Raw genomic sequence first — 22,422 nt, forward strand, 5'->3', positions numbered from 1 at the left:
GCCCAGAATGGGACTCTAACCCTGTGTTTTTCAACCTGTGGGTCGCGACCCCCAGGGGGGTCGCAAAGCCTTACACGGGGGTCGCAGGTAAAAGAAAAAGACAAGTGTTTGTAGGTCCTACACTACAATAAAAAGAAAAAAACGTTACTATTTGCAGGGCTCTTGAGACTTCTTTGCACAGTACAATTGGGTTTTCGATCGATAGTTAGGCCTCAACAGAAAGAAAATCAAATACGTAGTTTTTAAAATCACCGGCATAGTTTTAATACGGCCCTAGGGGGTCGCCAGAATTTTTTAACTTGTAAAGGGGTCGCGTATTCAAAAAGGTTGAAAAACACTGCTCTAACCCATAATTCCTGCCTACTATGCAGATGTGCTACCAATTACTAATATGTAAATTTAACAAGAGATAGCTGCTATCTCTTGTTAAATTTACATATTAGTAATTGCTATCAGTCCAAATTAATATCTTAATAATTAGCCATATTACAGCTTATTAAGATCCTACTGTATTGTTTGATTATTAACAAATATTGGTTTTAGTTTTATATGTAAAATAGTAGATATGTCTGACACTGCCTGGGCAAAACGAATAACAAACATGAAAATGAAAAGCATATTAAAAGTTTTGTTATTTTAGCCTAACATTGTCATATTTATCACAAAGTATTAAATAAATTATAAGAAGAAAAAACTTTAACAAAACAGAATATAAACAACAAAACTCTACTTTAAATAGAAAAAACAAAGTGAACATATTTAAATTTAAATAAGATCAATTTTTATATATCAAAATATCAAAGATCAAAATAAGAACAAAAATTAAAACTGAATAATCAGATTTTGAGGCAAATAGACCAAAGATTTACACCTGGCATCTTAAAAAACCCAAGTACATGTTTTTGTGCTTACTTAAAATGTGATGCTTGGATGGTACAGAATGGTGCAATCTTTTTGGTCAGGCAGATAGAAACTGATGATTTTCAGCTGAAAATAGTCACTGATTTCCATCCACACGAGACGGTAATTCAAGACATCAAATTTTTTCTAATGTTAACTCTGACATACTGTTTACAGTCAAATATCAAATGGTAATCAACCAATCAAATTTTTCAAAAAATGGATAAAATATTTAAACTCAGCACCCTCAAAAACATATTTTGTGCTTGCTGGTAATTTTGTGTTAAGTAATTTTCCTATTTGAATGCCACCATCCTGCTTGTCAGACAGAAAAGGGGGCTGTTTCAGGCAAGGGGTTAAAGCTTAAACTTTAAATATATAAAACCGATAAAAATTTAATATTCAAACCTTGAAACCCTTAAATTGTGATACAAAAACACGAGAATTTCATCACTTTCGAGGCATAGCCTATTTCTTGCCGGCACATAAATGTTACCTCCGGTGCCGAGAATTCTTCCACTTTCGATGGAAAATGCCGGGGCACTTAGATATTTCATAGTATTTTGCTAAAATTAGGAAAAAGTTCTTCTGAACTTCACCACAAAAATGGGTCGCTATGTCTTTGTATAAGAGGTAAATGTAAATGTGTTTCTAATTCTTGATCGAAACGTTTGTTCGTTCTTAAAAACATGCTATTATTCATTTTTTCGTTTACCGGAAGCTAATTTATCAAATAAATTAGAAAAATGTAGAGATTCTCCTCAATCTTGATCATCTCCAGAAATAGAAGCTTCAGGATTTAATTCTTGAGATTTTGAATTATCAACATTATCTAAGCTATTGATTATCCATTTTTTTTATTTCCTCTACCATATCTTTTTTTTTTGAAATTTTATTTTGAATCTTGAATCTAATAAAGATGACAAGCTTAAAGACTTGTTTCCTATATATGTTGAAAATCTTTTTTTTTTTATTGAATTTTCTAGTCCTATTGTGGTATTAATGCCACTAAAGGAACTACTACCCTTTGCTTTTGATAATAAGAATAATTTTAGAGTCTCTATTGTGTGAATTATTGAAGATGAGACAGTTTCTCAGTTGCTGGCTTCCACAGTAATTTCTTCGAATGGTTTTAAAAGTATAACAATTTTTTCAACGAGAGACCACTAATATGTGCTCAACGTGGAAATTTTATTATCTATATCAGGGGTGGCAAACCTACGGCACGTAAGAGAAATCATCTGGCACATAATGTATCATATGATTTCTGTCCTTTTCAATCATTCTTTCTGTTTATCACCCGATCATCCTTTTTTCAATCAGATTTTTTACATTTATTCAAATTAAAGCGTATTTGTTTAATTTCTTTAAATATCATTATTCGAAGTCTAAGACTTTGGCATGCGGACTCAAAAAGCTTTACCATCTCCTGATCTATATCATACGTGACAAGGACTTTTCGCTGTTCCAAGTTTTTTGCAACATGTAGTATGTAGAATTCCAGCGAGCAGAAACATCTTGAATTAATTTGTATTTCTGCAAACCTAACTTGTCTTGCAAATCTTCCAATTTGCTTATAGCTACAACAGAACGATTAAAATGTGTGACAATATTTCTATTAACTGTGATTATAGTTTTCACATCTTGTTGAGAACATTTGCATTCGTTTATTGTCGGCTGCAGCGTACGTGTAACGCATGATAATGCCTCTAAGTTGCAATTCCTGATTCCAGCTACGATATTTGCTCCAGAATCTCTCAGTACTAAGAATATCTTCTCACTTTTCAACTTATACTGTTCAAGAACAATGTTTATCTGTTCACTGATTTGTATAGCTTGTGGGAACCTTCAAAGGTAATAATTTGCAAAACAGCTCTTTCTTGCTGAAAATCATCCTTGAACCAGTGAGGCTGTTACATTTAAAAATAAAGAATTATTTGTAGTTGCTGTCCAAATATCAGTGGTTAAAGAAATATATTTTGTATCATCAATAGCTTGCTGAATTTTTGAAATATATCAGGGGTGATATTTTAAGAAACATATTTTTTGTTGGGAATATTGTAATTAGGAACGATTTTTCTAGTAATCTTTGAAATCCCAAATCAGAACAACAGAGTATAACTGTATATCTACACTTATCATTTCTCCAATCAAGTATTGAACTTCTTTGGATGGTTGATCATTTATATCCCACAGTGTTTTCTTCTCTATTAATTGAGTTAAAGTAGCTTGTCTTTGGATATGAGTTTCCGTTGTTACTGATAAACATCCAGCTTCTTTCGTGTCGGAACTTTCTCTTTTCATCTTTTAAGTTTATTTTAAAAAGTTTTTATGATGACATTTTTTCATATGATTTATCATGTTTTTAGTGGTAAAAGCTTTAGCATTATTTCCACCTCTCGATATAGAAGCCTGGTACAAACTGAACTCGGAAATCTTCTCGTTTTTATCTTTCCTAAAAATTTTCCAAGCAATACTGGAAGCCATGAGGGTTTGATTTGGCTAATAATTAAAATTAAAAAGTTTTCCAAAATAATAATTTATCATTTTAATTTAATACATAAATCTGAAAAAGAAAAAAATAGCCTTCGTATTGAAAATTATTTTTATAACAAATTATTATAAAATTATTTTTATCGTATAAAATTTTATATTTTTATTAAGAATATATTAATATAATTTCATGCGATAATAATTACCTATTAATACAATAAATTATTAACACTAATGCATGACCGATTGATTGGTAATAGGCCATTTTGCTTATCGGTGCATCCTTAATGAAAGCTATAAACTGAAACTCTACAAAATGATTTGCAATCCTTATTTTATCTATGTTGGGCTATTTCATTGCTTGATATTGTCCTTTTTGAAGAATTCTTTCACCCATTTTTTAAATCATAAAATGACTCCTGTCCCTCTACAACTTTTGAGAATTTGAACATTGCTCTAAGGAAACTTTCCATTAAGCCATTGGCTTTTGCCCCAGAACCAGTACAGTGGGTGATCGGTTAACGAACAAATCGGATAACAAACACTTTCGCGGAAGATTTTTATGTTCGGACAACGAACACCTCGCAGAACAAACACAAGAAGAAGTGACTTAAAATAATGAATACCGATTGGTCTTCCCTTGTCTTCGGGCAACAATTTGAAACTTTTCAAAGCACGGGAGACGTCGACATTGACACTCAACCAGATATACTGATCGGATAGTATTCTTCTGAACTTTGAAATTCTCCAGCCTTTTATTTTTCTGACAGAAACAATTCTTTTGTAGTATTTGAGAGACTGTCAAGCGGGTACTCATTAAGTTTTGCATTGGTTTTTATTTTCAAAAGGTGAGAGTATAATAGCAAAGGTAGAAGATGTGGGCAGAAGATGTCTGATGTTGCTGGGCAGTATGGCTCAAACAAATCTACAGTAGGGTGAAGTTCAATCTTATCTAAGAAAGATACTGTATAATCGAGAAGACTCAAGCAGCTAAAGGAGTAACAAAAATCACATCTAAGAAATAAAGAACATCGAAGAGCTCATAATGAAACCCGAAACTGATCTGAAAAACGCCAAGAGGTCTGGAATGAAGAACACCAAGAAACTCGGCGAGATATGTTTTCTTCCAAAAAAGAGGATTAATGCCGATATCTGCTATTAAAGAAGTGGGAGGATGTCAGAACAACAGTCTTAGAATGGCATCCAAACCAGGTTGAGGTTAATAGGATTCGGGATGTCTACAATTACAATGCTATTAACTAGTTAAGTATCGCAGTATCGGTGTGTAGTCAGAACGAAGCTGCTCGCACTTTTATTTTCTAGATTATGAGGGAAAAAGAAACAAAGAATCATTCGTTCTCAACAATATATTTGATTCTATTGGATCATTTAAAGATACAAATATAAGGTCAGAATAAACCATTAATTAATTGCTATGCCAACATCTCACAAAACTCTGTCTATCACTATGGGCCTTGGACTTACAGATTGACTCGTAGCAATCTTTATTATAACTCTTTAAAAATACTGAGTCAGTTATTTTTTTCACTCGACTCAATGAAACATAGGTAAGACCGATAGCTGTCTCTTTTTTCCCTAGATATAGGGAATAGCTGTCTCTTTTTTCTCTATATCTAGGGAAAAAAGAGACAGCTATTCCTTTTGATTTTTGGAAGAGTTAATCCATGTGATTTATGTATAGTGATCGACTATGCTAAGGTAAGGGGAAACTGTCTGCGAGATCGCAATATACTGCCATCGTTTGAAGAGCGTGTTATGGGGATTATTGGAAACATATTACCATAGATGAAAGGTCCCCGATAGCTATCAAATTCCACTAAAACGAACAAAGGAAGTGCTGGGGGCGAGCATTAGGAGCATATAGAATGTAGCGTATAGTTCCTAGTGAACCATTGACGAGACCTCCTTGCACCCATAAGTTGACTCTCGGCACGATTCTGGCATTAACTGAGAGATTCAAATACTTAGAGAGACCAAGAGTTGAGTCATCTTTGGACAAAGGTGGGGCAATATCTGGAGTGTTTTTAGATGCTATATAAGCAAGAGGGCATTCAGTTGACTGCAAGTAGTTTTCGTTGCTTTGTTTAACTTGCTCGTTTGTTGGATATAGCTCTACTGCCGTTTGAAACTGATCAAGTTCATCTCTGGATAAATAGGCTCGATTTCTTATCATCAGAATGTTCAGATCTGTATCAGAGAAATCACCCGAAGCTAGATGTTGTAAGACATCTGTGAAGGAACTATCTGTGCTATTTTGTCTATGAGAATTACTAAGTTCAATGAACTTCTCAAAAGAATCAAATGGGAATGTAATGTAATGTCCCAACAAGGTAGGGACCTTGTTGGGACATTACATCGTAAAAAACACTCGAGTAGAAGGGAGTATCTTTATCAAGAGGAAGCTGACAAAAATCACCAAACAAATAGATAAAGAATCCACCAAACGGCTCATCTTTCTCGGGGATGAATTCCCTGAATCTTCTCTTGATCATGTAAAGCATTCTTGCACCAATCATTGACATTTCATCGATGATGATGAATTTGAGCAACTTCATCTCAATCTGGAATCTGTGCAGCTTCTCCATTTAGAGATTGAAATTTCGTACTAATGATAAGAGGACAAAGGAGAGAACGGATCGTAAAGTCGAACGAGTTAAATGAGAATGACGTCATCGTTATTCTTATTTCGTTAGACTTTTCGAACAATTCGTTTATAACTAAATGGCTGTTTCTAAAATTGAAGATATGAATGTTGCTAGTGCAGCCTTATCCGAAATATTTTTCTTAGATTGCTTCAGGAGGGCAGTTATTTCAATCATTTCACCTTTTAATTCACAATTTAAGCACTCGAGTAGATTTAGAAACATCGATATCGTCGGGCGCCATTTTCTTAACGAAGTAAACTAACTCTCCTTCGTGAGCTTCGTTTGAAACATCATCACCGCAGAGCATGCGCACTGAGCAAGACTACTACTTTTCGAACGATTCGTTACTAACATGTTTAACTTGTTTGACTTTACAAACTTACCCAATATTGATCGCTGCTCCTCCACATTTTAAAAAGAAAACTTTTTTAAACTTATTATTCTATAAAAATTCTTTATATTTGTTGTTGTGTATCTAGTTAGCGATAACATTTACTTTTCAAAATTACCGTTTTAACGCTTGTCATATTTTCCGACCACTAGATGACGTTTTTACACGTGCGTGCAGGAAGCGACTAACATTTGACTTCATGCATTCCTTGTCAACAAAATAACTCTAGAACGAGTTGTTCAATCTTGATGAAATTTTCTAGGACGACTCATCATCACTCAAGGAGGAACTGATTAAATTAACAACTCTCAAAAATGATCCACACTGAAGAAAAACGTGATCTTCGTTTTGACCCCTATCTCCAGTTCTACAAAAATGGATCATTTTTTAGAGTTGAAATTTTAATCAGTTCCTCCTTGAGTGATGATGGGTCATCCTAGAAAATTTCATCAAGATCGGACAACTCATTCTAGAGTTATAATGTTGACAAGGAATGCATGAAGTCAAGTATTAGTCGTCACTTCGTTCCAACATCTACTTCTGAAAAATTCTAAAGAGAGAAAAGCAATTGACATTACACACATTCTTTAACAACCACAAACGGGAAAAACATGACTAATAAAAATGCAAGACTGTATATATGTATTTTTATTATTACATATAAACAAACGTAGTAAGAAAGTATATATTTTTTATTTTTTGGGATCTTCAGAACGAATGAATCAAATTCCCATAAAAACCTATGGTAAATCGATAATCGGTTAAAGAACAATTCGGATAGCGAACAAAGTCTTGGAACGAATTATGTTCGTTAACCGATCACCCACTGTACTAATAAAAACAACATCAAGAAAAGTGATTCTTTCACTACTTAAGACAGCTAAGAAAGACAATATAGCAAAAAAAAAAAAAAAAAAAAAAAAATTGCAAATATCACTAATTCTTCTAAATTTTGAAAATATCTTCAGAATTCATTGAAAATTTGACTGCTTTCATTGCTCATTGAAAATCCAAGTATAAAACAACAAATGGATGTAGCAATATTTGTAGACACAGTATGAAAATACAAGTAAAATAAAACAAGATTTGTACTAAATCATCACAGATTATCACATTGGTTACACTAAAATATTTACCTGTCTATAATCTGTTCTATTGTTTTCAATTTTTTCATCATATATTTTGGATCTGAAGGTAATACCATTATTATTCTTCCATCAGAAAACTCTCCAAGAACTCGTTCTTTTTTCCATCCCTGAAATAAAATAATTACAACTTTTGACATTGAGCAATATTAAAATTTCTATTACAGCAATGTATTTTGCAATGTTCCTTTTAATATTATACTTACTGGAAAATTTAATTTTGCCAAATAGGAATTGTGATATTTTTTGTGTGTTCTTTCATCATCTTCATCACCAGATGTGTATAACATATTACAGGAAGGACAATGTTTTGCTCCTAATTCCTTCTGCCCTGCATCAATTATTAATTGAGATGTATTTTTAACTTTTGAATAAAATTTTGAGGTTGTCTTTGGACTACTTTTTTGTTTTTCTTTTAAGTTGTCTGCTGAACTAAATTAAGAAATTCAAATTACTTCAATACTTCATTAAATTTAATTAATAATCAATAAAAGTAAACAATATAAACTTATGACCAAAAAATGTTCTATATAATAATACAACAAAGCAATATGTTCTTATTTTTAATTCAAAGAATTCATTGATAATTTTTCTTTATTGTCAATTTTAAAAATAGACTAGATTCAGACAGCAACTGTGAGTTATATCTCTATTACTACACTTCATACTTTCATATAAAATTGCAATAACTACATGCAGGGCTTAAAGCAGTCATGGCAATAAAAAAAGTGAGAAAAGAGAGTTCACACTGAAAAAAAGCTAAAAAAGCTAATAGTGTTAAAATGAACGAAAACAGGCGTTATTAAAAAAACACACAAACGAACACATATTTTGTATCAATAACATTGCATATGATATTAGATTGATTATTAAGTGGACTGATAAGATTAAATATGAAAATAGTTAGGCTGAGTTTATACTCCAGAAAAGTGACCAGTAAGACTGCATTAAGCCAGAACAGGCCCGCATTAAGTTTTCATGTGCCCCGTACAGAATTCCCACCGTTACACAGCAAAGCAAATGGAATAGTAACATAACTACCAGAATGTGTTTCCATATAACATGCCAAATTTCAAATGCCATTTATTTCAAGGTACATTTTTTGATTTCTTCATAAAAAAAATGTAATTAAAGAAGAAAAAAAAACAACTTCTGGCAGAATCAGTGGGTTGCATGTTCATTATATAGCAGGGGTGGGCAAGCAAAAGTTCAGTGGGAGCCGAAATGTAGGTTTTGCAAAATGCATGAAAGTCGCAGTTCTGTACTTTTTTATTCTGTACTGCAGTTCTGTACCTGGATTTTATTATATAATATAGAACAAGTATTGAATTTTTTTAATAAACATATTTTTGCAAAATTGTGAAAATAAAACTGTAAAAATAATAATAAAAAGCAGAAATTAACACTTTCGGCAAGAGCCACATAAAATTCAAAAAGAGCCGCATGCGGCTCTCGAAGTCTCATTTGCCCACGTCTGTTATATAGCAATACAACTAGTAATTGTGACCCAATCATTTATTTGGTAATTTTATCAATATTTTTTAAATGATTAAAAATAAAATTACAGCATTCATTACTGGTAATACTAGTCTCCAAATCTATTCCCCTGAATACAATAAAACAATTTGTTAGTCATTCGACCCACAACTGACAGAGAAGAGAGTTTATGAAAACAATGTAATTAAACATTTAGCAGTTTGTCGTCCTTCACAGTGGGGAACCGGCAGAGTCTATTACTTTCACCGGAGAAAATATACAAAGCTTTCTACTACCCTCAAGTTGAAAAATAATACAATCCCATGAAATTTAACAAATCTGACGTTAATAAGTAAATGATGAAATTATTTACAGAGAGTTGATATTTGATAAGTTTAGTTTTTTGCTCTTATAGATCAAATTACAGAAATTATAAATAAAAATCTCATTTTTTAAAAATTAAAATCATAAAATTTCGCTTACAAAAGATTGAGATGGAACGCACGCTTTTCATTTTTATAATCGCTTTGTTTTATTAGACACAAATATTATTCCTATACAGATTTATTAATTATAATAAACATACATTATGTATAAAATTACATTAAAATAACACTGTAATTAACGTCTGAAATGAAAAAGTAATTGAATCGAGTCTCGCCTCCATATTAATTAACACGTTGTTATGGGGGCCTAGTAGAAGCTGTAATTTTCTGGGGAGGGGCACCAGGTTAACTGGGGGGGGGTGCCCACCCATGCCCTTTCCTGGCTACGCCCATGTTAACGCGCCACAGTAATTAATTGATTACGTTGCATCAAATTAAATAATTTATAAAAATTGAAATAATAAATACGTTTATAAAATAATTGGCTGTATCTGTTCGCAATGATAATGTAAAACACACTGTACTTATAGTTTAGCATTTCCGATATTTAATTTATTTTTGAATTTTAAAATATAAGAAAAACAATTTTTTAAATAAAGTTTTACGCATTTATATCTGCAACTTTAGATAATACAACGATATAAGAATCCATCAAAAAAGTTAATTAATAATAATTAAAATCAAGAAAAAGTATAAGTTTCTTTCGAGGTAAGGAAACTTGTAAAAAGTCAGGTACGCGATCACATGATGCCCGTCTCCCCACTTTGCGTAACCAAATGGTCGAGGTTGAAATAAAACCCCAGCAGAAGTAAAAACAAACATCGGCGCGTGTATAGGACAATAAACTTGAACGGGAGCGAAGATGAGACATGACACCATGTAATTTATGCTAATTACTTTCTAATATTAAAATATTAAAATCTTCAATAAATTATAATTAAATTAATTTTTTGACTGAGTTCGACTAGAAGCATATCGAAAAGCTAGATTAAAGTGAAAATAGCGGTTTTTCGACGCTAAATATTTACAAATTAATTTTTTAATTTGGTGCCGGATTGACCGCAGCTGTTCGAATGCGCACGTGCATGAAGAGTTTTATAGTTTGTCGAAATGGAAAATGAAGGACACCGTTAGAATGCAGAAAACCATGGTGCATGCCAAATATATAAGCACCCACTTAAAACCAAACTTTTGTCTTTGTCTAAAGATTGTCTCTACAGAAGTTATTAATATTTAGGATATTAGTTTAAAATCTTGTATTTCCTGGCACGAGATTCGCTCGTTCTTTAATTTTACAGTGTTACAAAGATACAAGCTTTGAAACGAGTGTCCTACAACGTTTTATTTAATAATAACAGTAGAAATCAAATTTATTATTGCTCAACAATTATTTTTTCGGTTTTTCTAAGGTAGTCAAAAATGAGTAAATGTCATCGTTTAAGCTAAAGAATAGCAGGCGGTTGGGAAGAAGTTTGCTTAGCAACTTATTTCAGAAAGTATTGGGTTCTATACAATTTTCCGTTGCTAAAACATGAGTTTCTACTGTTAGTATTAAATAAAATCTATTTCTTTCTTTTGTCCACTGCGCTTAAATAAATACAAACGCTAAAAATAATGCTGTATAAAAATCTCTCTTAACACCGAACTAGAAGTGTACTTGACTTAATGCAGCGTGATTATATCGAAGCGCTGCAGAGATCGGTATTTCACAAGGATACAAGCAAGGAGAACCCATGTGCAAATTCCTACAGCATGTGCAGAGTATTAAGCTTTGGGAAGCTCCTCGTTTTTTTAGTCTATATAAATGTAGTACACTACATGTGTATACAACAGTGCCTTAACATGTCATGCATGGTCCATAAGGCATACGGGGAAGTGCTGGTTGCTACTTCGCTCCTGAGCGAATTTACAAAAAAAAAATTTCACATGGGAAGTGAAAAAAGCTAAAAAAGTGCATTTTTCTCAGAAAAAGCTAAAAAAGAGAGGAGCTATGAAAAAAAGCTAAAAAAGAGAGTCACTTTAAGCCCTGTACATGCTTTTTCTGGAATTCTACAAAATTTTCTATAATCTAAGCACTTTCTAAGATGAATGAGATGTCTAAAATTACTTAGATCATAAAAAAATTTCATAAAATTCAAGAAGCAGCTGGTAGTTATTGCAATTTTATGTGACTTTTACACTATAACAGGAACACAAAAAAAAAAAAGGCTCCACAGCCTTTGTAAAACTACTGTTACCAAGCTTACGTTATAAAATTGACATTCAGAGTTCACAGAATAGTTAAATTATGACAATCAAATTTAAGAAAAATGAAAGTTTTTATTCAAAATACCTATTTTCATTGACCAATGTTTCTGGCAAAATTTTTTTCCATTTGTTTACAACTTGATTTGAATTTCTGCCTTTTCTATAAAGAAAATAAAATATTAAATTTGTCAAGCTATCAAATTCAATATAAAATACATAAATTTTAAATTTCACAGTACAGTGGAACTTGGTTAACTTGAACAGGGATAAGTCAAAGTCATTTAGCAAAAAGATTTAAATTTAAATAAAATAATTAATGTTCATCCATTGAATAAACTAATCAGAAACTTTCCATAGAGCATGGAAACCATGTATGACTAAAAATAAACATTGTGTCGTGCGATTGCAGGCAGGGGGTGGTGGTTTCTAGACAGCGTGTGTGACCTGGATACTGTAAGTGCCATTCAAGTCTGAATTTTTCACCAAATTCTGTTGTTTTATATGATTGTTAACAGATTTCTTTGACTAGCAGGCATAATAAGTAAATGGGACTTTTGATAAGTTAATAATAAGAATTAAAAAAAATGATTTTAGTATGATTCTATGTAAAAATATGTAAAAATCTTTTGTGGCAAAATTTTAAAAATATAACAGTCATAACAAGTAGTACATTTGTGATAAAAAAACATATCAATTCTAGGCATAAAATATTGAAATTTTAAAAAAATCCTTACAGAACACTTAGGAGTGAATAGATCAACTATTTAGGAAAATATTTCTCAATAGTTTATTAAGCGCTTTAACTCTTGGGTTTCTGGAGAACACAGAATCATTGTATTAGGGTAAACCACTATGTAATAAGATCCATGGAAATGTATGGATTGTTTATTATGCATTACCAATAAACCAATGAACAAAATCTTAATTTTTAGTCAAGCCCCCATAAATCAAAACTCCAAATTTTCCTCACCAACCAATTCGAGTAAACCAGATTCTACTGTATTCATAAAACACAATATAAGGTATATATCAGGGCAGTCAGTAAGTTTCTGCACATTTTTATGACCTTGAGAAAAATCTTGTTTTCTTATTAAAAACACAATTGTAATAGCATACTTTTTACACTAAAGTGTTAAACTGGATCTCATTTCTTTAACACATTAACTGCCACCTGTAATATGACATTTTCCATTTTTTCAGGCCACAATGAGAAAATTTGATATTTAATATTTTATTATGATATAAATAGAAGGGTCATTATATAACAGTGGTAGAGCAAAGCTAAAAAACATATATCAACGATGACCGGCCGTCGTATGGCCTCAAACAGGAGACTATAAGACCACGGGTTATTTAATATTAATTACTTTATATGTAACAAAAGAGAATAATTAAACTAGTTTTCAATATTTTTTCCTTGTTTTAACTATTCACTATTAAAAATAAAAACACTATCAGATGAAGTGGTTTGACCGTCGACCGTCTAACCCCTTGACGAGCCTCACGGGAACGGTTTGACGGTCGCAGTCAGAAACAGACTTCGTAGACGTCCGTGAGAGGCCACCACTAGGATGTAAAACAACGTCTTACGAAACCGGAATAATTTAACCTTGAGTGAGACTACATTGGTTATAGCGATGTTGGGCAACGGGCGGCAGTCGGATGACTCCATGCGGCCCTAACTAGTACGACAGCTGGCATATCAGATGGCAGTTAATGCGTTAATACTGTTAAGAACTGGTAACATTTCAGTTGTTTATTTTCATTAAAATGGAAGTAACTGACAAATATAAAAGGTGTGTTTTATAACAGAAAGCAGGATCTCTTGCAACATGACAATGCCAGACCACATGCTGAAAAAATAACTAGGCCTATACAGAAACTTGAAAGCTACACTGGGAAATTTTACCTCATCCATCATATTGGCCAGATATTACTCCCAGTGATTATCAACTTTTTCATGGTTTGTAGAACTTTTTAAAAGGGTTTTGAGGATGAGAATACAGTAAGTCCTCTACTTACAGACTTAATCTGTTCGTAGCGGTCATTCCCAAGTCGAAAAGACAATGTTTGGCGCAAAACCTCAAATACAACGTTGTTTTTACAATTATGTAATGTTTAGGCTACTTGAATAATGTTGAATTAAGATTGTTAAAGGGAAGTATAAATTCAAATCAATCACATGTACAGTACATTATTTATTAAAATTACTCATTTAAAACAATTACAAATGTACATATGTATGTACTGTAAATGTTTTAACGTAAAACTTCAAAAATAAACTTGACTATACATAAAAAATAACCAACTGCACTTTAACCCACCATCTGTCGGCTTTGTTCGTAACTTCGCAAGTCGAATGCTCGTAAGTAGAGGACTGCCTGTAATGGCAAAAATACTATTTTTGAATATTTTGATTCAAAAACCAAAGTCAATTTATAAAGACAGGATTGAAGATCTACCATCAAGATGACATTAAACAAAATAATGGTAAATATATTACAGATTGAAATAAAATTTAAATTTTGTTTTTTCAGTAAATAAAAATATGCAGACTATTATATATATATATATATATATATATACACACACACAGTAGAGCATCGATTATCTGACTCAATTGGGGACTGGGGTTGGTCGGATAACTGAAAAGTATGAAAAAATACCTTATGAGTATATCCCATGTAATTAGTATATCACTATTAACCTACTTCGCGTCAAATTTTCATCGATGTTAGTCCCAACAAAATTTTTTAAAAATAATAATCGTCGTTATTGTATCGTTAAAAATTATTTCTTTATTTTGCACAAAATAAATACAGTACTGTACTGTATATTGAAAAATATAAAACAAAAAAATATATTTGGGTTACATATTTTACATAAAGTAGGCCTATACATTAGAAAAAGAAGTCCAAAATTTTCTTTTGCTTCACAGCTGACACTCGTTTTTTTGCCGCTAAATTTCGCACACATTTTAAAAACAGCAATTGGATAGCGTCGTCAAATAAAATTAAGCCTGGTTTAAATACTGGCCTCCCTTTCGTGGTCGAGCCGGTGTTGCCAGCTAAAACATGCAAAAATTTAACAAAAATAATATTAAAGTAGCCAAGACATAGCCAAATATTGTAGCGCCACATCACTAGCGGACAGTCGAATTTGCCGACTAGAACGCCGTCGGTTAACCGACGCGACGGTCGATCGGGGGTCGGATAATCAATGCTCTACTGTATATATATAAAAGTTCTTTGAATTTGATTGAAATGGCAACAAGATTGTCTTTAGAACAAAGAAAGTCCACTGTAAGGATAACAATTTTCAATCATCCAGTGTTTTGTAAAAAATATGTTGAAAATTTCAACTGACCCACTCTCAAGAGTGACCATTTTTTTGTAAATTTGTCAAAATTGGGCCAGCTGCTGATAATTACAAAGGAAACAGTAATTGATCACAAACAGATCCCTTGCAAGCATTGCAGTTGCACAAAAATCATCCTTGTACAGCCTGAGAAATGAACTAGATAATACATAACAAAATGTGATCTTCCTTGGACCAATGTTTGGAGAATTTTAACTGAGGATTTGGAAATGTGACTATATCATTTGTAGATTTTATAGATGTTATCTGGTGCAGACAAAACTGCTAATGTTCATGCTGAAAATGAAAGTTTTGGAACTCAACATTCCGAGTTTAGTAGCATTCAGTGACGATGGAAGACAAGAGTCTTCCATGTAAATGGATATGTGAACAAATGATTGTCTTCTGGGGCACTAAGGATCCTATTGTGCACAAGCACCAGAGAACAGTTCAAAGTGAATGTCTGGTGTGCAGTCACTATAGCAACAGTAGTAGGGCTATTTTTTTCTGAGAAGTCCACAATTTGGGTTGTGACATTTTGCATACAATGAAGAAATATGCAGATGAAATTGTTATTAGTTCTGTTTATCTAAACTTCCATATTAGTGTTAACTTTTTTCTGAAAATGTGTTTTGTAGTGCTTGCCCAAGCAAAATCCAACGATTTTTCAAGTCACATTTCTGTTACTAATTTAAATAAACAAACAAATTTAGTCTAAAGATAAACAATGTCATCATCTTAGAAAAGTTTTACTTTATAATAATTTAATAACATTTGTAGAAAAGATCTCTCAGAGTGATTCAAACAATTTTCCTTAGTACATTACTGATTACACATCTAATCTCAGAAAATAAATAACGAATTAAAATCTTGAGACAAAGCACTACTTCAATTCATTCAATTAATTAAATTTGCAGCAGAAATGTAGCCCGGAAAAAATCCGAGATTTACGAACATTTGTTATTTTTCACGTATATTTAGATTTTAATCTAATTTAACTTTCGTAAAAAAAAAAAAATTCTTCTTATTGGAGTGAAATAGAAAGACTGACCTTTCTACTTTATAAGTTTCATCTTTCACTCTTCACTTGAAAACCTAGAAAATGGCATATGGTCAACTTGTCAGACAGGAGAAAACCTGGGCCCATTCCACAGTTTTATCTACTCTTTGCTACTGATCGCACCAATTAACAAATAAAAATGTCACAATATACATTTTTACTCGTTATGTTTGTTCATGACCAATGGATGGCTACACATTATCACTCATTGCCTTCAGTACACTTATATAGCAAAAGCGCTTGGTCATTCACACTGAAGAATAAGATTAGGTTACTAAGGAGGGACAATATTGTCCCTCCTTAGTAGTTTCAACTCCTTCTTCAGCACCATCTTCTAATAAATATTCCATAAGAAACATAGTTAATCAGAGGGAATGAACAGATAACTAATCAGTCCTCATATCAGAGCAAGAGAGAATGTTGTCACAAATTATTTAAGCCTTGTACAAAAAAAAAGAGATGTAAGAAACGACTATCAGGAATCATAAAATGAAAAAACAATTTCTAAAAAAAAAAAAAAAAAACACTTACCAACCAGAATAATGCTATATATTAATTAATATTAAAAACAAGCAGTACACAATAAAACATAAAAAATATAATTATATTCTAAAAGCTTTGTTTAAACAGTATATGATAAAACAAAGTTTTAATTTGTGTTAACAGCAAATTACATAATACAGTAAAGCGTCGTTTATCCGAATCAATTGGGGACTGGGGTTGTTCGGATAACCGATTATGTACGAAAAAATTTATTAGTCTATCCCACGTTGAAATTCTTCTCTGTTGCGTGTTGCTTCGCGTTGAATTTTCGTCGATTTTAAGCCTAACGAAAATTTTTATAATAATAATTGAGGCTATCGTATCGTTAAAAATTATTTCTTTATTTTGTACAAACAAAATAAATATATTGAAAAATATAAAAACAAAAAATCATACTTTAGAAGTTAATCTAGTATCAAAAACGTTCGATTCAGCACGACATGGTCCGACTGGAAAGCTTTCGGTTAACCGACGTTTCGGTCGATCGGCTTTCAAATGAACGACGCTCTACTGTATATGAAATAATGAACACAGTAACAGTCAAGAAAATGCCACCAATGACATTTATTAAAAAGTTTTTAATATAAAAAGTAATTACCAAAGTTAACATTTTTGACTACTTTGAGTAAAAAAAACCCAGCAGTTTCTGGATTTTTTTTATGTTTATGAAACACTAAGACACTAGCATAAAGTTAAAATTGCATGTGGTGCCAAACAATGTTACTAAAAGCTTATATTAATACACTCAAACCTGTTTTTGTGTGGTCTTTTTTTGTGCAATTTTTTATCTGTGTGGTTAATAATAACTTCCCTTAGTTTTGTTGTGATTGTTTTGTAGTTCCGACAATTCTGACAGTTATAAATATCGCAGTAGAAAGCTTTAAGACTTTAAATCTCGCTCTTTTTGGTCTCGAGAAATTCGTCGTTTCAGTCGGAGACAGATATTCCTGGCTGGGGGAAAAATTCGACGGAAATGACGTCAATGTCGATGTCGGTTGCGTTTTCTGCTCCGGGACAAATAAAAAATTGCACAAAAACAGGTTTGAGTGTAATTATTATAAAAAAGACAAAGGTTTTAAGGGTAGAGGCCCAAATTTTAAAAAATTGTAAATGTAATCCCACTCCAGATATGACCCATGACCCCTTCAATCTTCTCACCATCTTGACTAGTAACTACTAAATTTTAATAGCATTAATGTGCCCTATATACCAGGGACGGGCAAGCAAGAGTTCAGTGGGAGCCGCAATGTAAGTTTTGCAAAATGCACGGGAGCTGCAGTTCTGTATTGTCGTGGCCGATAGTATGGTAAGATGTGTGATTTTATTATATAATATAAAACAAATATTGAATATTTTTAATAAACATATTTTCACAAAATTATAAAAATAATAATAAAAAATAGAAATTAACACTTTCAGCAAGAGCCGCACGTAACTCAAAAAGAGCTGCATGCAGCTCTTGAAGCTGCATTTGCCCATGCTTGTTATATACAAATTACTATGCCAAATTTTGTTTGTTAACCTTTACCCCATCCTAAGATATTAAACAAAATAAAATCCAACACACACACACACATCTCCAAGGAATTTTTTTTCATTTTTTTTGTTTTTTTTTTACTTTTTTGGGTTCAGGGGTCTCAAAGCATCAAAATTTGCAAAGTCAAAACTCAGCAGGTCAAATTTGCCATGATTCCAATACTTTCCCATGCTATATATATAACAGCTGAAAAAGTAAAATGAACCAAACTTTTGGCATAAGTTTTATTACACAACATACATTTTTACACATATCACATCAAAGTAAATTCCTCGTATTGCTACACTCTTCTTTCACAATTCTAACCACTTATCAAAGAAGTTTTGGAAAACATTTTTAAGAACTTTTGTCGTTACGACTTCCACATTTGCTGTCAACTGAAACGTAATCTTTTGACTCTTCATTTTAAAAAACAGAAAAGTCTGAAAGATACGATCGTGGGAATGAGGAAACTGAAAATACACTGTAAATCTACCCTTCTTGGTCAGGTATTTGTTGACCAGGAATGACTAATAGAATTCAGAGCTACAAAAGCAGCTAGGACATTACAAAAAAAAAAAAAAAAACTTTTAGAGCTGTTTTGACAAGTGGTATGGAAGCGGGAAGAAGTGTAACCGTTAGGAGCATAGTTTGAAAAAAAGTGTGTTGCAGAAATGTGTGGTGTAATAAAACCTATTGCAAAATTTGTTAAAAGAAGTAGACCAATGAAACATTTATAACTTACTTTTCAACTGTTTCTTCACACGAAGCATTTGGGATTGTTTCTCCTGGTTTATTCTCAACTAAGTGAAAAATTTGAAATATTTTAATATAATTCTCAAAAACAAAACACACTCCATTCTGTTTTTTATGTTATTTGTTCTGATATAAACATTTGAAAAAGTTGCCTTTCTAAAAACTTTCCATTTAGAATTTAATTCTAAAAACAAAAAGATTGCTACTTACTTTTAAAGGAAATTGCAATTAATTTTGAAAAGAAAAATCTCAATCTGCATTTGTAAAGATTCCCTTCAATATTATCTCACTTTAACATGTCATAGTTTTTGCATGTAGAAAAAAAATTGAATAAGAATGTGCATACATAACATCAATTTATAAAATTTTGTTGAAAGATTTTCCATCATCTGATTTTTATTAATTATTCAATTTTTCAAAAATTTCCTAGATAAGCCTTCACCAGCAATTTTTTTTGTCAAATGTTTTCAACTGTTCTAGCAGCCATTGTCAGGATATATATGAAATGAATATTAGAACATAACATAAAACATTTAAAGTTTAAATATACTGTACAATAAATACATATAATGAGATGTTGGCTATTTCAATTTGAATAAAAACATTTATATAAGTATCAAGAGAAAACAAGAAAAACAAAAATAAAATAGAAATTACAGTCAAACCTGTTTTTATGCGGGGGATAGGAACCGCATTAAAAAAAAAAAAAATCGCACGAAACTTCACGAGGGGCTATAAAAAATAGTTTTCGCAACACAATTAAAAAAAATATTTTTTTATGCGGTCAATAGGGACCGCATAAAAAAAGTCTCACATAGAAAATAACTCAAAACTGTACGAAACAGAATTTATTGACAACAGATGTCAGCACTTGACTGCATCGTCTGGTCTATCGTCTGTTTTACATAGTTTGGTCCAGGTGGTGTTTTGTTGACTTAAAAAGTAAATTATTTCATTTTTCGCATATTCGTGCAATAATATTACTATAATAAGTGCATTTATGCTATAATAAGTTTATTTAGCTATAATAAGTCAACGTGAGACATGACGAATCGCACGAGACTAGTCGCCAACTATACCGCACAAATAAAAAATCGCACAAATTAAAAATTCGCATTAAAAAAATTGCACATAAAATGAGTGCATAAAAACAGGTTTGACTGTACTTGAATACGCTGTTACATTAGTCAATAGTCACAGCAAAATTCATATAATGTATTTCCATGTCAACTTAATTTTTTTTAAAAGCCTTTACCACAATGTTAGATAATTCAGCTAAAAAGAAGCCAGAAAGGAAAGCTGTCTCTTACAAGGGGAGGGCACGACCTGGGAAATTCACTTTGGGATGAGACTTGGTATATAGGTAGTACTCCTTTAGGATGTTCAATCCTCAAAACAAGAAAGCGCAATGGCCAGCCAATTTTAAGAAAAAGGCCTTTAAAAATTCGAGCTCAGCTTATGTATTAATAAGTTTTGCTAGATCAACACCTGCTGAGCAGCTCAGTTGACATCGTTCTCGGCTACTGCCAAGTCGTTCAGGGTTCAAATCTCGGTCTCTATATTTTTTTTTCTTTCTAAAAATTTTTTAAAATAAGTATTTTGAATATATATAAATATTAAAATTTTATTATAATAAATAATTTCATTTAAAAAATGTTTAACACTTATTACGTGTCATTTTAATTATAATAATACAAAATTATTAATAAGTATATTAATAATCATCATCATCAACTGTTGGTAAACTGATAGTATCTTCATTCACAGACATTTTACTGTAAAATATTGAAACTATTTGTATTACGGTGTGATATATTACGGAACACTATGATCTCGTGGAAATCCAAAAGTAAACTTACACTCCAAATATCAGGTCAGTCCATATGTCCATGCCATTTTTATGACCTTGAGAAAAATCTTGTTTTGCTGTTGAAAATATCAGTCTAATGTGATACTTTTCACACTGAAGTGTTAAATTGGATCTCATTTATATAATACTGTTGGAATTGGAAACATTTTAGTTGTTTATTTTTGTTAAAATGGAAGTAAAAGATGAATATAAAAGACATGTTTTATACTTTTTATTTTTAAGTGGTGAGAATTAATAAGTGTAGTAACCATCGAAAAATTTGATACAATAGAATAATAAATGAAAACTGTTGTTTCATAACTATTATTATTAATTATTTTGTATTATTATAATTAAAATGACACGTAATATGTGTTAAACATCTTTTTAAATGAAATTATTTATTATAATAAAATTTTAATAATTTATATATATTCAAAATACTTATTTTTAAAAAATTTTTAGAAAAAAAAAAAAATACTAATTGAGACCGAGATTTGAACCCTGAACGACTTGGCAGTAGCCGAGAACGATGTCAACTGAGCTGCTCAGCAGGTGTTGATCTAGCAAAACTTATTAATACATAAGCTGAGCTCGAATTTTTAAAGGCCTTTTTCTTAAAATTGGCTGGCCATTGCGCTTTCTTGTTTTGAGGATTGAACATCCTAAAGGAGTACTACCTATATACCAAGTCTCATCCCAAAGTGAATTTCCCAGGTCGTGCCCTCCCCTTGTTAGATACCGAAATCCAAATTTCAGATAGTCTTGCACTGGAGAAGGTCCAATATCTGTAGGTAAGCATTTTGATTTGAATGAAGTTACCTTAAGAACTTTAATGGTTTTATGGTAGTGGAGTTGCTATTAGAATCCACCAGGGATATACGGTAAATATTAAGCAAGGGAGAATTTTAACTGTATATTTATTGTGTAAATAATTATTCACGGAATACGATATGCACACCAAAATCTCAGGTAACATATAGGACACCTCTATTTTACTTATAAAGTAAAAAGCTTTTATTTCATGATAAGAACAATTTATTTTTGAACAGCTGACAGAATATTTATTTTTTTAATCACCTTATGTAATGCTTACCATTCATTCATTCTGTATGTCTAATTGCTACATTATCATCATTATATTCTCATAATTAAAAAAAATAGTAATAAGAAAAGTAATAAGATTTTTTTTTGCTTGTACATTTCTTTGCATTGTAAAATGACATTGCGCATGCATCAGGAACTTCTGTTCGAAGAGGCAGGTCAGGTTTGTTCACCTGACCTGCTTCCCGAGTCAGCGTATTTGTATTTAACATGATTTAATTTTAATATTTCGTTTGGCCTGTGAAAAAGTTTTTCTTTCCAATTTGGCCCAGGGGCAAAAACTATTGGACACCCCTGGGTTAGAGTGTGCTGTGAATCAATTCTTGCCAGGCCAATGACAAGACCATCTCCTCTTTAAAATTTATCCACGTGGTTGAGATGGAAGATTTAAAGATGTGCATAGCCGCTAACCGTTCGAAGTGTTCAATGGGAGGCGCAGCGAGGAGGAGATTGACCAGTGTAAAGTCTGCTACTATGTCTGGATCTGTTACATAAGTAGCGAGGGCCGTGGAGGTTCTCCCGTGACGAATATC

General features: G+C 31.9%; 1 protein-coding gene across 1 annotated transcript in view; it reads right to left on the bottom strand.

Annotated features, from left to right (window-relative positions):
* Nucleotides 1-22,422, bottom strand: part of eco (Establishment of cohesion) — a 54,421-nt gene that overhangs the window by 18,011 nt on the left and 13,988 nt on the right. The window contains exons 3-6 of the mRNA XM_067280665.1: nucleotides 18,926-18,983; nucleotides 11,790-11,864; nucleotides 7,802-8,027; nucleotides 7,587-7,705 (exon numbers count right to left, since the gene is read on the bottom strand). Of these exons, the coding sequence (XP_067136766.1) occupies nucleotides 7,587-7,705; nucleotides 7,802-8,027; nucleotides 11,790-11,864; nucleotides 18,926-18,983 (478 nt within the window). The remainder of the gene's footprint in view (nucleotides 1-7,586; nucleotides 7,706-7,801; nucleotides 8,028-11,789; nucleotides 11,865-18,925; nucleotides 18,984-22,422) is intronic.

This window comes from Centruroides vittatus, unplaced genomic scaffold (assembly GCF_030686945.1).
Source record: "Centruroides vittatus isolate TY-2023 unplaced genomic scaffold, ASM3068694v2 contig_89, whole genome shotgun sequence".
Taxonomy (NCBI): Eukaryota; Metazoa; Arthropoda; class Arachnida; order Scorpiones; family Buthidae; genus Centruroides; species Centruroides vittatus.